This window comes from Trachurus japonicus, chromosome 14 (assembly GCF_045865225.1).
Source record: "Trachurus japonicus isolate A0001 chromosome 14, Traja_1.0".
Lineage (NCBI taxonomy): Eukaryota > Metazoa > Chordata > Actinopteri > Carangiformes > Carangidae > Trachurus > Trachurus japonicus.
Window position 1 is genome coordinate 28,946,798 of NC_140920.1, and position 15,793 is coordinate 28,962,590.

At 42.9% G+C, this 15,793-nt stretch overlaps 1 protein-coding gene across 1 annotated transcript; it reads right to left on the reverse strand.

Annotated features, from left to right (window-relative positions):
- Positions 1–1,793: 1,793 nt before the first annotated feature.
- Positions 1,794–4,187, reverse strand: crx (cone-rod homeobox). Its single transcript, XM_085798728.1, has 3 exons — positions 3,959–4,187; positions 2,819–2,970; positions 1,794–2,439 (listed from the first exon to the last, which is right to left on the reverse strand). Exons 1-3 carry the CDS (start codon positions 4,053–4,055, stop codon positions 1,801–1,803), a joined length of 888 nt encoding a protein of 295 aa, XP_085654854.1. The 5' UTR covers positions 4,056–4,187; the 3' UTR covers positions 1,794–1,800.
- Positions 4,188–15,793: the final 11,606 nt, after the last annotated feature.

Below are 15,793 nucleotides of genomic sequence, written 5' to 3' on the forward strand. Positions count from 1 at the left end.
GGGCCGGACTCTTTTCTCCTCCTCAGACTGTGTTTCTGTTTTTCTGCATTCACCTTCCTCAAGGTCTGCTCAGCACCGTCCCTCCCCCATCACATCTGCTCCTCCCTGGGATTACAGTACAAATGTCTGTCTGAAACTCTCAGTGCTGAGGGGGAAGATTACAAATGCACTGCACCCTCCAAGAGAGGTTAACCAACCAGGGCACACGGACACAGGGATTAACCAATCACACCACGGAGGGGGAGGGCGGAGGGATTAAACTGGGAACAGAGTGGGATTAGGTCAATGTTGAGTGCAGGGAAATGCTTTGAAATGTCCATGGCTTCCTGTTGACTCATCTCAGTGCAGCAGGCCTTAAGTTAGAATAAAAATGCTTTGACACATTGAGAATATGATTTACATAGCAGCAAAATGATAATTTCTCCTCGTGTTGGTTCTTCATTCACTCTTTACTATTAATTTAAGATGTTAAAATGTTTGAGTGTTTAAAATGCTTTTATTCCATCCTGATCAATAAGCAAGATTTAAGAATTATTGATAATCATATGAGCTAAAATGAAGCATTTACACTTCATTTTACAGTAACTCTCAAAATAAAATATCTGATAAGAGTCCTGAGAGTGTGGTGAAACATCTTTGCTGTTTTGGAAGCATTTGTTGTGTAACTGAGAACCAAGTCTCTCCTCTTCAAACACACAAATATACAAAATACTTCCACATTCCACCGTGGTTAAGGTTTACATGGCAGTTAAGTGGGTCATGTGAGGATCGGCAGGTTGTCGGAGGAGTCGGACCTGAGGAGGTAGAGAGAGAGAGACAGACACCGCAGAGCAGTGAGACAGAGAGACGGGGTGAGGAACGATGGACCAAGATAGAAAAGATGAAGGAGAGGAGCCAGGAAAGGTGAGGGAGGAACAGGCCCAGGTGGGTGAGAGACAGAGGGGGGGGGGCAGTAATCCTAACTAATTCACTTAGGGCATTGCTGAAGGGAGGCTAAGAGGATTGGGACACTCCCAGAATCAGATAAGCTAAAATAACCCAAGATGGGTGTGAGTGAGAGCCACGAGGCCGTATGACAAACATGACGGCCCCCGGGGTCCGGACCCCCACTTCACACCCAACGGTCTTCACACTGCAGGTCCACACACAGTACAAGTCATTCCACTACACAACGACGTAAAGAATAAATCACTTTAATGTGTCACACAACTAAAACAGAAGAAGTTATTTTTCCATGAACAGGTCAGAATGAAACACTACGGGCTAACACTGATATGCAACACCAACGCTTAACAAGATCTGAATGCAACTAAAGTACATATAAGTGAAGAATAACATAATAATAATACAATAATAACAATAATAATAATGATAATGATAATAAATATAATAATAATCAACCCTGAAAGAGGAAGTGACCTACAGGACTCGAGAGCCCCTTCAGAATAAAGCAGTCCTCCTCTCACTACATGGTAAATGCAGATTTAAAACAAAATGAACAAGTGTGGTGTCCCGACGCTCAGCGTGTCTCCAGACGCAGGACTCCTGTCTCCTCCTACAAACTCTTTAAAGGCTTTTTGTTCTGTCTTTGAACGCAGCAGGGAGAGGACAGCGGACATGGCGTCCCGTAAAGACGGCCACTGTCGCTCCCAGTCCTCTCTCAGCCCCAAAGTCTCTCAGAGAAAACACACAGCTACAGAGGTCACCTTTAGAAAAAGAAAAGACAAAATCTTACAAAGAAGAAACTGAGAATCAAAGAGGACGAGCCCCCCTCTCTGTCACGCCTGCCCCCCCTCCTCTCTAGAGCACCTGGAACTTCCAGGAGTTCTGGTCTTTGTGGTCCAGACAGTCCATTGTGGTGAAGCCCAGTTTCCAGGCCTGCTGGTCCTTGTAGTCCAGGCAGTCAACAGAGGTGAAGCCCAGGGAGGAGGCCGTGCTGTAGCCCTGCGAGGACAGCGAGGCCGGGGACTGACTTAAGGAGCCCCCCATGGAGGGCACGGTGATGGGGCTGAGGGCGCCCCCGGTGCCCGACAGCTGCGAGTGCATGGGGGACAGGTAGGCACTGCAGTCCAAGCCGGTGAAGTAGGAGGTGGTGCTGGCGTAGCCCTGGGTGTAGGCCGACGGCTGGCCGTAGCTCATGGGGTAGGGGGAGGGCCGCTGCATGCAGGGGGCCGAGGAGGAGGCCAGGGGGTCGGGCAGGGGCGAGATGGCCGGGCTCCAGATGGACACGGCCGTGTTCCCGGCGCCGGAGCTGGGGGCCAGGCTGGGGCCCGACTGGGCGGAGGAGGGGCTGTAGGAGCTGGACGGGTTGGGGATGGGGTCGGGGGCGCTGGGCTCCTGCACCGGAGAGGCCTTCTTCTTGGGGGGGCGGGGCTTGGACTGGCCGCTGCTCTGCTGCTGCTGCTGGCGACACTTGGCGCGGCGGTTTTTAAACCAAACCTGGAGATAGGAAGAAAAATATTCATGACACAGGCAGGACCGTTGTATAGGGGAGAAAGGTGATGATAATTCTAGGGGCCCAGTAGGGCCCACAAAAAAAAACACAGTAGTTGTATGACTGACCTATTCCGCATAAGACCCTGACTAATAATACTCATAGTAATTCTGCATTAGCAACAGAACAAAGTAAATAAAAATGATAATACATATGTAGTCTAAGAAAAAAAGGTCAGGGGACAGGGGCCCACTTTAGTATTCTTTCAAGGGGCCCAGAATTCCTAGCAACGGCCCTGGACACAGGAGAACAAGTGTCTAGTCTCTCTGTATGTTTGGCCAAATATTGATTAATTGGCCTCCATCATGGCCGCTCTTCCTGTACCTGCACACGTGACTCGGGCAGGTTGATCTTGAGGGCCACCTCCTCCCTCATGAAGATGTCTGGGTAGCGGGTCTTGGAGAACAGCGCCTCCAGGATGTCCAGCTGCGTCCGGGTGAAGGTGGTGCGCTCCCGACGCTGCTTCCGGGGTGTGGCTGTAAACCAGAGGCACACACAGAGAGGATTATGTCAGAGGTGAATTATGAGCACAGCTGACTGACAGACATCCCATCTTCTGCCCAGGTCCAAACTGTAAATGAGAACTGCTTCTAAAGTGATTCACCTTCTTAAATAAATAAAATTAATACAAATCTTAAAAGGTGGTGGATTGTTGCTTTGCAGCTTTTTCACACTGATAAAACCTCACATTACTTTATGAAGCTGTGTCACCAACATGGAGACAAAACTCAGCCTCATAAAATGAATTGAAAAGTCATCTTTTTACATTGAATTTACTGAATAATGAAGCTATAGTTTGTATGAGGTCATGTGTCTCCATGACGCACAGCCAAACGCCTTTGTCTACTTGTCTCAGAACAAGTCCCATAGAAAACATTTGACTTCCTCAGGACAGTTTGTCAGTAAGTGAGTCCATGCATGTACATTTAGTCTGTATTTGTCCCTCGATGGGAAAAATGAAAAATATAAAATAGAAATCTGGTTCCTGACACTGAGGTGAGGAGTGAGTTCACACAATCAGCGTTTCAACAGAAAAATAGTCTGACTGTATTTGCTTTTTAACAAACGAGTCTCTCTAATACATCTCCATCTACGACAGCGGAGTGATAAATGACAAAACAAACTTTTCATCTTTTTATCCAGACTGATCCTGAAACAGCTCTGATTTCCAAATGTAAAAGTCATAAATAGATCACTAAGCTATGTTTTTCTCTTCCTTTAAAAAACAACAACTCGTCATTATTGTTATCATTTTTATAAATCAGTACACTGACTCTTAGGAAACAAAGTGTTCCGCTCCACAGCGTTACGCACCAGTCTGCGCGTTTTAACGCGCCGTATGGATGAAATGTAAAGTGCGTAACGCGCAGAAGTAAACATCCAAACTAAAACTAGAAACAACAGAACAAATATATATATAAACATAAGTACGTTATAAATATATATGTAGCAGTTTGTACTTACATGGATAAGCGACGGTTGTGTGGAGCACATCCATCCCTGGACCAGGCAAATTTAACCCGTTCATGGTGTAATGAGGCTGCTTTATGTAGGACATCATCCTTACAGCAGGCTTTTAAGTCCTGTCGCAGACTTGTTGGTCGGACACGCAGCGCAGCAGCCTGGGCCCCTCACAGCTCAGCTGGGACAGCAGGTCGGTGCGTCGGGACCAGCTCCACCAGCTCCAGCACCACCACAGAAACCTCTTTTCTTTCTTTTGGTTTAAATAGAAGTTTCGGCTTTCACGGTGTGTGTGTGTGTGTGTATGTGTGTGTGTGTGTCAGCTGAGCAGCTCGGCTCACTGTCGCGCGCTGAGCATCCGAACTGCTTCTCCAAGTCGGATTTCACACAGTTAAAGTCATCCCACAAGTGAAGTGGCCCCCGGATGCCTGCGCGCCTTGGTCAAGTCGCTCCACTGAGTTTCTTTACCGGCACACGCTGCTAATTAGAGGGAGCAAGTGGCTCCAGCGAAGCCCCTCCCACAGACACACACACACACACACACGCGCGCGCACATACGCAAACACACGCACACAAGGTAAAATATCCTGGCTACATATTGAAGCAAAGCGAATTTACACAAAGTTATGATGTGTTATTATATGAATGAAGTTTATTCAGGAGTCTACTCAGATACAACTTATTATAAAAGTTGGTCAAATATAAGTAAAATATAATCTGCATTATATAACAAAATAATTTGAATCTGCCTTAAGTTTTGCCATAAATTTTATTATAAAACTTACACAAAATATATTTTTGGATGCATTTCATGTCATCCTCCTGTCAAGCTGCTCTCTGAGTGAGGACAGGTAAGTTGTTTTTCAGAAGTGAAGTCTTTCCGTCCCCTTTTCCTCTCCAGTGATCAATTCACCTACTGTACATCTGCTGCTCTTCATACATTCACACATAATTGACAGATTACATTTATCTGCAAAACAGCTGCACGCTGCAGTCACACGCACACACACACACACACACACACACACACACACACACACACACACACACATGCACACAAACACCCAGATGAACAAAACCGACAAAGCTCATTTGATTTATCATAATATGCTTTATCTGAAAAGTAAGTATCTTATCTCCAGATAAAGGGAGGAAAGACAGAGCAATCCGTTCAGTGGTGCAGCAGGAAAGGAGGCTGCAGACAGACGGCCGTGGATGAGGATGTGTGTGGATGGGGAAGAAAAGAAAGACAAGAAAAAATATCAGAAGATAGAGACTGTGATGAGAGGATGAAGCAGAGGTCTGAGGAGAGAGGAGAGAGTGACCTGGACAGAGGACTCAGAGCCAGGAGGCAGCTGATGGACACTGGACACAGGAGTCAGTTTTACTTGTGGACATGTGTGTTATTTTGTTGGACTGCTGAGGACAGACTGAGACACATCCACGTGTGCATGTGACAAAGATGGAAATCTGGAGTCTGGGCTGATTTCAGGCTCTGACAAACATTTAGTAACTAATCTAATCTGACAAAACTGAATTTTTTGACTTTGAATGATCTAATTTGTGTTTTCTTCTTTCTTTTTGTTTTTTTGTTTCATTTGCAAATTGATTTTTCATTTCTGCAACATTCAGATGATCATTAGCCGAAATACTGATTAGGAGATGGATCTATGATACTGTTTTTTTTTCTTTTACTTTTTTCCCCCAAATAAAACAAATCTTTATGTTATTCAGAGATTGTGCATTTGATTTTGATACTGATGATTCAGTCTTCATCTACCAGTGGAAGAGTGTGTCCTACAGCTGCAACAGTAAATAGGGAAGTAGGGAAGAGGACTGATCTGATATAATCCCTGTCCGACTGCCCTTCCCCCTAAAGCTGGACTCACAGGAACACGACCAGAGTGATGCAAGCAGGCGTTTCATTTCTGAACAGAGTCATCGCTCAACACACTTGAAGCCTGAAAACTCAGGAAGAAACTGAGGAAACGAAAGAGAACAAGTGGACGTAGGTCAGGTGTACAGGGGGGGGGGGGGGCAGAAGGGGGGGAGCAGGTATAGCAGGAGATGTGAGAGGGACAGGGGAAGGCGGGGGCCGGGGGGGGGGGCCCGCTCCTCGTCCCCACTGACACACTGCTGCAGTTAATCCAGATTACAGTGTCTAAAACAGGTCGGCTAAATCTGCAGGCCAGCCAGCAGTACAGAGGCTGCTGTCAGCCCCAATCACTCAGCACGCACGCACACACACACACACACACACACACACACACACACACACACACACACACACACACACACACACACACATACACACACACACACATTGTAATAATCTCCTCGGAGCGAACCAGGTGCCACCAGCAGCTCAGCATGGACTGGCACTAACCACCGCACCAGCAGCGGCCCCTAAGAAAACCAGTGCAAACACACAAAACACAAACAAGTTTAGAAAACAGCTTCAGCAGTTCCACAACACATGTGCTGCACAAACAACACAAGCAACTGTGCTGCAAAGAAAACTGCAGGGGGGGGCAGGGTGTCTTCGTCCTGCACTCTGACCGCTGTCAGGTTACATCCCTGTTTATCCAGAGTCACAGAAAATATGAACGACTCGTCTTGAGTAATGAGTGTTTTGTAAAGTCACTTTAACCTTGACCTCTAACCACAAAACTAGATTTTCACATATTTGTGCTCAATTTGAAATGTTACAATACTGAGATATCATGTCCACAAGAACAGGATGGACAGACCAGCAGCCTTAAAGGGATATACCTTATATAAATACCTATATAACATGGGTTTAGACCAGGGGTGTCAAACTCATTTTAGTTCAGGGGACACAAACAATGCAATTTGATCTCAAGTGGGCCGGACCAGTAAAATACTGTAATAGCATGATAACCCATAAATAAAAATAAATTTCCCTTTGTTTTGGTACACTATTAAGATTTATTAAGTTTACAGTAAATTTCTTGAGAAAAATAATGCAATTTCATCAACATTATGCCTCTTCTGTCTTCTATGTAATTTCATACTTGGTAAATTCATCCTGAGGGCCGGTTTTGACCCACTGCTGGGCCGGTTTTGACCCACTGCTGGGCCGGTTTTGACCCACGAGCCGCAGGTTGGACACCCCTGGTTTAGACATTTATTTACATATGTAACATTAAATTGGATTCTTTTTTAACCATAAATGTTTGATGCTGTGATGTAATGTCAACTCATTTCAACTAAAGCATCATTAATGTAGGGGACAAATTCAACCTGATCCCAGTTATACTGTCCAGTGTGAAGGAATCAGACAAAAATAAGGGGTTCAACAGAAAGTAGAACTTGAATTCTTCTTCCTTAGTAACTCAAAATGATCAGTCTTTGTTTGAATCAAATAACTGTAGCTCTGTTTCAGATTATTTTCTTTCAGTCTCTTTTTCAAAAGGCTGCAGTCCTGTGCCAACTGTTTCAAAAAGCTTCCGTTGGTCTCATCACATGTGTTTTCCAGCCTCTGTTCTGTCTCCTCTCTGCCTTGATTCCCAATCCCCAATCTGCTTCCCTTGGCATTGTGGGAAATGAAGTTGGCTGACCTCTGGAGACCTCGTGGCCTGCTCCTATAGAGGAATGTAGGCCTATCTTCCTTTAGCAACACAAGTGATAGAGGATGCTCCCCCAAACTTGTGCTACTTGCATGTCTCAACTTTTCTCACTGTGCCTCCTTGGCTGCAACAAACAAGCAAAAATGGCCGCCCAATAAGAAAACAGGACTGAGAGAACAACTCAGATACAAAGCTTTGTGTTCCCAAGGCAAAACGATTATTGATGAAAGATTTCAACATGGATGCACATGGACGATACGTATAGCCTGCCACGGGGTTGCATGAGCAGCTAATCAGCAGTTAGCCAACTTCTAACCTCCACACCACTAAGTTATTACAGTTGGTGTATTTGCATAACACAACAAAGGGTGTGAATGTTTTCAGTGCTGGTAGAAATAATGACGGTGATGATGGGGAAACTGCACTGGATTCACCAGTTCTGCACTGTATTATACGTCAAGAGGGTGATGATGTTTCTGCTTTTTGATGATGCATTATAAGAGAGAGGGTCAGTCTCATCATTAGAGTTTGTAGCTTTTTTGATGAGTGCCACTTGTGGAGCTTTGCAGGTGCACACTGAGATCAGGTGGAAGAGGCACGGGAGGAGTGTTTTACTGTACAGACTTTTCACATTCGTCCTACTGGGATAAGATACACAAACATCTCCAAGATCCACTGCAGTGGGTTTTACACAGCAACAAGTCCTCCAGCCTTAACAACCATATTGTTTTCAGCCCTCCTTTTTCCCGGTCCCCCTTTTCACATTGAACACCAAACCTCTACATCTGTAGGCTGACCCTATTTATGAATTTGGCCACTATGTTACTGTAATTGAGGAAGAAAGGTAGTATATGTAAATGACAACAAACATACCTCAGAATGTATGTATTTATTAACATGAACTATGTCTGGTCCCTTGTTTCCTCCCTCTTTGCTCCAGTTTCCTGTGGCTGCACAGCTGCAGATTGAAGTCAGTGGAGCTGTATCAACTTTAGGGTGTGTGATTAGTGATTGGTTGTGAGATTAATAAATTTGATTGGTCCATCAACTTTTTCTTTTACTTGCCATATTTTTGCTGGTGACATTGATGGTTCAGGCCACCAGGACCTGTCACCAGCAGAATATCGATTTTGGGTGAAGTATCTCTACTTCACCCAAAATCGATAATTCACCAAAGATCTACTCACCGTCATGCATTTGGAGAACTTTCAGAGTTATCAAAATGCTTTTGGAGTTCCAGGGGGGGTCCGGCTGGCAACGGATTTTCATATAATGCCGGTGGATAGAGCTCACTTTTGAATCGTCCAAAACACACAATATGAAACATCCAGATACCTCCATACCGCTCGTCTGTATTGACCAGCCTCTACATGAAAAAGTTGTTCAGAAAAAAATAATGTGATCTCTGTTTTTAGCCTTGTTGTAGCAGTAGCTCCCAGTGGCTCTGTTTATGTTTGTACGCATGCGCGAGGTTTGCTGCGAGATGTTCGTTTGTCATTGTAAACCATTGGATGTCTGATGTAAACACAGAAGAACATCTCACAACGTTTTGATAACTCTGAAAGTTCTCCAAACCCTTCCTTGGCATGACGGTGAGTAGAAAATTGGTGAATTATTGATTTTGGGTGAAGTATCCCTTTAATGTATTATTGGACAGGTTTATTCATTGACCTGCCACTTTCACTAGTTTGTCTGAGCTTCTAATTTATTCATTTATTCATTGCTATCAGGGTGTTGAATAACTTTAATACATTTAACAAAAATGTTTCTAAACCAGATGACCTCCTCCAAACCTTTCAGGACGTGAGTTACAGATTTGTCGTTAAGACCTACATCTTATATGTCATGAAAACTCCATTTATGTCATCATGTATCTGTTTGTCTCTACAACTGAAGTCTAAAAGAAGGATCACCATTGGCACTCATGTCACCCTGATCTCAGAGCAGCAAACTTCAGTGCTGTGAGATCTGTGCATGATGGATGATTCTTCTGCAATTACACGACTGAACAGCTTTTACTTTGAAGGTGAGCGGTCTCTGTTTCTGGCTGTGGACTTCTTGGCCCAGGTTTCATTGTACAATGTAGAACTGCAGGTTCAACATGATGCAACACACACTCAGCCTTCAACAGCGTTACAGTAAGCAGCACAGCTAACGAAGAACGAGCTCATAGACGTCAGCATACTTGTTTTTCAGGTATGTTTCTCAAGTTTTTGTCTTTTTCATATAGACACACTAAACAAAACAACACAATGCTCATATGTGTCATAAACTATTACCTCCCCAGTAGCCTACAATGCATAGGAAACAGCTTGTATCCCCACTCTTGTAGAAAAAATAAATAAAGGAAATAAATGAACCCTGAATCACAAATCACAAGGTTGTGATTACGAGCAAGATAAAAGGAAAGAGTTGAAGGTTAGCCAAGGACAACACTTGACAGCACTGAAGTCACTGTATAATCAGAAAAGTGGAGATATGAGTCAATATCTTCATAACCGGTCCCTCGAAGAGTGAAGCAGATGGGACAGGGAAGACATCCCATAATTATCTTGTGCATGTTAGTTTTAGTAGCGTCCTCGTCACTCATCTAGAATCAAAGAGAGCGGGTCCACGTCCAAAGCAACACCAGATATATTTTCCAGATCTTGCAAAACATCTAATATGCTTCAAGCTTTGGACAAGACCAGATACAATGAGTGAAGATGTCCACTGAGATTTTACATGTTAAACATGCAGGTGAAAATTCAGATCAGGCCTAACATGATGACCACCTGTCTAATACTGTGTTGGTCCAACAAACTGCTGCACTGTGTGTTCTGACAGCTTTCTATTAGAAACAGTATGAACTTGTTCAGCAGTCTGATCAACAGTATCTGGTCTGGTGGACGGGAGCACCCGGGCATGCAGCCTTCTCTCCCACGTGTATCAATGAGCCTACGGCCGCTTCACCACTCTTCCTTCCTTGGACCATCTTTTGATAGATCCTGACCACTGCAGACCTGGGAACAGCCCAAGAGCTGCAGCTGCAGCATGAGAGACCCCGTCGTCCTTGGAGAACATTTTTCCTGCTTCTACATCAACTTTGATGACAACATGTTCACATGCTGCCTAATATAATAAGGTGGTATTCAGTGTTTTTCACTTCACCTGCTCATAATGTTAGGCCTGATCAGTGTACATTTTCAGTAGCATCAGTAGGAGAATGAAACGGCAATACTCTCTAAATGGTCTGTGCATGCAGTATAATTCATTATCCTGCATAAGTAAAACTAGAGATAACCACTGTGGCATTAGTATTAAGATTTGATGTGATTAGGGGAATAACTGTCTTATTCACTGTTAGTGTTTTTGCTGTTTATATTTTATATACATTTTCCTAAGGATTTATTATTGTCACTGCTATCAACCACTGTTTGTTAGAGTTTACCATCACTTTTGACTTCCTTTTTCAAATTACTGTTAATGTTGTTATCACCAGTCAGTTGATCAATGAAAACATGTTCCAGTTTGAAGAAAACTACAGCCATGGAAAACTTATGCACTGTGTGTGAGTGTGTGTGTGCGTGTGTGCGTGTGTGTGTGAGGTGTGTCAGTGCAGAGGATGAGTGATTACTGTGGACAGTAATCCTGCAGATGGATTAGCAGATGGTATTAGGAGAAGTGGGGGTGTAGCACACTGCCACCTCTGAACTGTTACAATATGCAGCAGCAGCTCTTGTGGCCTCACCTCCTTCTGCTTCACCCACCACACTCACCCTGGACGTGGCCACACACCACAACATGGTCAGATTACAGCCACTGCTATTACACTTCTACAGTCAGTTGGTGGTTCATACATCAGCAACGTCTTATGTGTTGAAACGTGTCAAGTCACTCCGTCAGTTCAATATTAAACCTTCAGAGCTGGATCATTTAGACAACACATGTTTTGATATTTTCTTGTTCCCAAAACCAGATGTAGATAAAGAGTAAAAAGGAGGAAGAAAAGATGGCTGGAGAAGGGGGGGGCTAGTGTACAACAACAACAATTTTATTTATATAGCACATTTCATGTGACAAGCGCAAACTCAATGTCCTTTCACAAAAACAAAACAAAGCACAATATTACATAAGGAATACACGTAAAATACATATAAAAGACAAAAAGAAGGAAATGTTGCAAATTAAAAACAATTAAAAACTAAAAGTTTGTAAGAAAATAAATGTTTTTAGTCTGCTTAAGAAGATACTGTTGTAGCAGACCTGAGTTTGTGAGGTAGGAATTCCAAAGTGTCTAGTGTCTTCTGTAGGTGGAAGTGAAATAATCCTGCTTCATTAAGAACTACACAAACAGAGAAATAAAATCATCTGAGAAAAACATTAAAACTTGATGAACAATTAACAATTGACAGATTCAAGCTTGACAATGAAGGAAAGCTCTAACTCATTGGTTCCCAATCTGGGGGTTAGAGATTTCAGGGGGTCCACAGAGCTTTGTCTGTTCTGAAGTTGTGAGGTTATCAAAATTATATTTGTGCTTATTGACATTTTAAAATCCCAATAACACACCCAATTGGATAATCAAAATCATGTATAAGCCAAGACAATAGGAATGAAATCCTACAACCTGCTCATAGGGACATGATGACAATTATGACAGAACAAAGGAAAGTGGAAGGAAAATAAAACATAAAATAAAACATAATAAGATATAATAAGAAGAATAAGAAAAAATAAGATAAAAAAGAATCAGATGAATAATTCAGAATGGATTCAAAATGTATATGCGGCTCCTCATTGTAATAATTTGTATCACATTATTCTTTTGATGCGTCTGTGTATCAAAAATGGTTGTGGATGGGACAGCTGGCTTGTCTTCAACAAAAGCAGGGGGGGCTTTATGGAAAAAAAGGTTGGGAACCACTGCTCTAACTGGTCCTATTGTGCATGAGAGAACACATAGAAATGTAAAAGCTATAGCGTGTGATGAAGACTCCAATGGAGACATACCTGTGGCTGCACTGGTGTGTGCACTCCACTGTGAGCCCCATGAAGCAGGGTGGCAGTTAGTTAACTCAGGGCCCCCGTCACTGAGGGCCCCTGTTTTATGAAGGTGACGTTTCGGGCACCTGGCCTTCATCAGACATGAAGTAGAGAAGTGGAGACGCACCTCCTCATATACAACCCCTAGGGTCACCTGGTGCAGTCAGGTGTGATCAACCAAAGGTGTGAACAATAATAACCTAATCAGAGAAAAATGAGTTCATACATTTACATGTATTTCAAATTCATTAGTGCATCAGTACAGTATGTATAAGGAAAGGAAAATACATGCAGAGATACAATACTTACTTACTTGTCCCCATTATGCTGGCTGGTGCACAGGGCAGCAACAAAGTCCCTCCACTTCTGTCTGTCTGGCCATCTTCTTGATGGTTCCCCAGCTCTGGTGGTGCTGTTGTATAGTTCCTTCTCTAAAGTCCTAGCACGCCTTGTTATTTTAGGCCTCCCTTTCTTTCTTTTGCCTTCTGGGGTCCAATGTAGAGCGACTCTTGGGAAGGCGTTGGTGTCCACCCTGAGGACATGGCCAATCCAGGACCATCTTCGCCTAGTGATAACGGTATGTTGTACATGTTATCGTGTTGGGTAATGTTGAGAGGTTTATTGTTTGAGATGGTCTTGGGCCAGAATATGTAGGATTTTGCACAGGCATGTGAAAAGTGGATAGTTTGTGTATGTCACTTCCTGTGGTCTTCCAGCATTCTGCACCGTACAGTAGCGTCGACAGTACACAGCTTTGGTATATCCTGAGTTTTGTTTTTGTTTTGTATTGGCTTGATTTCCAGATTTGCTTAAGTTTTATGAAGGCTGTATGTGCTTTGTTGATCCGGTATTTAATATCCTGGCTTGTTCCTCCATCATGATGGATGATACTTCCAAGGTAAGTGAAGTGATCTGTATTTTCCACGATCTGCTCCTCTATTTTTATATGTGTTGGTGTATTAATGTTGATAGCCATGATTTTAGTTTTATTGATGTTTATGACTAGTCCAAACTGTTGACCATATAGTTCTCACTTTTAGAGCCTTACACGGTCAAGCTCCTTCTTACCTGTCTGATTTTATACAGTTCTACACCCCAACCCGCAGTCTGAGGTCCTCTGACCAACGGCTTTTAGTTGTTCCCCACACGCACTTTAAAACCAGAGGTGACAGATCTTTTCCTGCTGTAGCTCCTAGGTTGTGGAACACTTTACCCTTTTCATTACGCTCTTTGGATTCTGTCGATACTTTTAAAAAGAACTTAAAGACCCATCTATTTAAACAGGCATTTGGTTAACCTGTGGGTCTTTGTATCTACAGTATGCTTTTCTTGTATGTCTTTTGTCTTGTTTTGTTTTGCTCTGGTTTGTTGCTACTGTTTTGACACTGTGAAGCACTTTGTGGTTTCTACCTGTGAAAGGTGCTATACAAATAAAGTTTATTATTATTATTAGTGTTGAAGTCTGCAGAGATACAATACAGAGGGTAAAATACAATGCAAAAATAACAGAATACCAATCCATTAGGAAATATTTAAGAGAATTTGTGCAGGTGTAAGACCTGAAACACACACACACACACACACACACACACACACACACACACACACACACACACACACACACACACACACACACACACACACACACACACACACACACACACACACACACACACTCTTTAAATATCACTTCATCTCATATTTACCCTTTGGTCCATTTGTACCTGTTATTGAATGACTAAATATTCAAAAGTGGTGAAGGGATGTCCAATGCGTTTTTCTATCATCACTTCCTTAAATACAGAGCATTGTGCAACAGACTGTCAAGTTCCAGGTCAAAGACAAGATGTGCAGTAAACCTGCAGTTGCTGGGCTCATCGGACTCTCAACACTGAACTTCCACTGCTTCAGCTCTGAGCTACAAAGTTGCAGGTGGATGTTCAGAAGATCATCATTAGCGTCCAGGACCCAACGCCGTTGGAGAAGAAGAGCATTGAACTTATTGGAGAGGAACCTTTTTTAAATGATTGTTTCAGGACATTTAGCTGCAGTGTCTTAGACCTCTCTGGGACTGTTATATTACTTCTATTATATTTCACTGTACTGCTGCAGTGGTCATTGTTTATGTAAGTGCAACAGAGTATGTGTGCTGATGTCTGCACTGAAGGGCAGTTGAGATGTTTTGTGTGTGCACTGCATTTTTCATGCTAAAGGACTGTTCCCTTATTGTCTTACAGTTATAGGGACTGGAACATTGTGTGTTATTATTATAGTGCATTCATGTGTGGTAACAGTTTGTGTGTGTGGTAACAGTTTGATTCAAGACCATCGTCCTGTAGCTGGACCACAGAGTACACACTGACCCTGTGATATACTGACATATCGACGTGCTGAAGCAACCAACATGATGTCCATGTATGTCTACGGTTCACAAACCAATGGGTGATGCCACAGAAGGTTGAAGGCAACACACAATAAAGAGCAGGAAAACTGCAAGAAAACTATGTCTCCCTGAAAAGATGGAAAACTTGTTTTTCTCACAGAATTTAAATGCAAACCTTTGTGTTCTTCTTTGCTCGGGAATAAAATTAGACACGAAGTTTTCAAAACCACTCACACACACAAGGTCAAATATGACAGTCTGGGGCTGCGTGAGCAGCTATCATCACTGAACTAAAGGAAAAACTCACTGGTCATAACTACACCGGGGTCCTGCACAGGGCTACTCTTCAGCTTGCTGGACAAAAGGAGTCCTTCTACTTAGGTGAAATTATGAAGCAGTGTGCACAGAGACAGTACAAGTACAGAGCTTAATACTGATCCACTTGTGGTTGAGGGTCAGGTTTTCAAATAAATGCTAAACATTATGGAATGAAAGGACAGAGTTGAAATGCCCTAAACATGATCATTGCATGTACTGCCTGAAGTAACGCATGTATCATTATAGAATGATGAATTTTAAACCTCCACTGACACTCAAATAGACATTTTTGTGTGAAGTTCATCAAGTAAATAAAATTAATTTAGTATTACTTCATGCATTTGAATATGAAAAAGAGAAAATTGGTAAAATAAACTTTCATTATCAGCATGTATGAAGTCCTTTTCTTTAGGCTAAGTGGATTTAAGTAATAGGGTAACAGTATGCCTGTGGTGGAATGCATAGCCTTTGTGGCTCTGTCCATCATCAAAGTTGCCCATCCCTAAAGTAGATGGTTGGCAC

Excerpts from the sequence above, each read along its gene's own strand:
- crx (XM_085798728.1), bottom strand. The coding sequence starts at position 4,055 with ATGATGTCCTACATAAAGCAGCCTCATTACACCATGAACGGGTTAAAT. Across the intron at positions 2,971-3,958 it reads CACAACCGTCGCTTATCCAT|CCACACCCCGGAAGCAGCGT; the intron begins GTAAGTACAAAC and ends TCTGGTTTACAG. Across the intron at positions 2,440-2,818 it reads TGCCCGAGTCACGTGTGCAG|GTTTGGTTTAAAAACCGCCG; the intron begins GTACAGGAAGAG and ends TCCTATCTCCAG.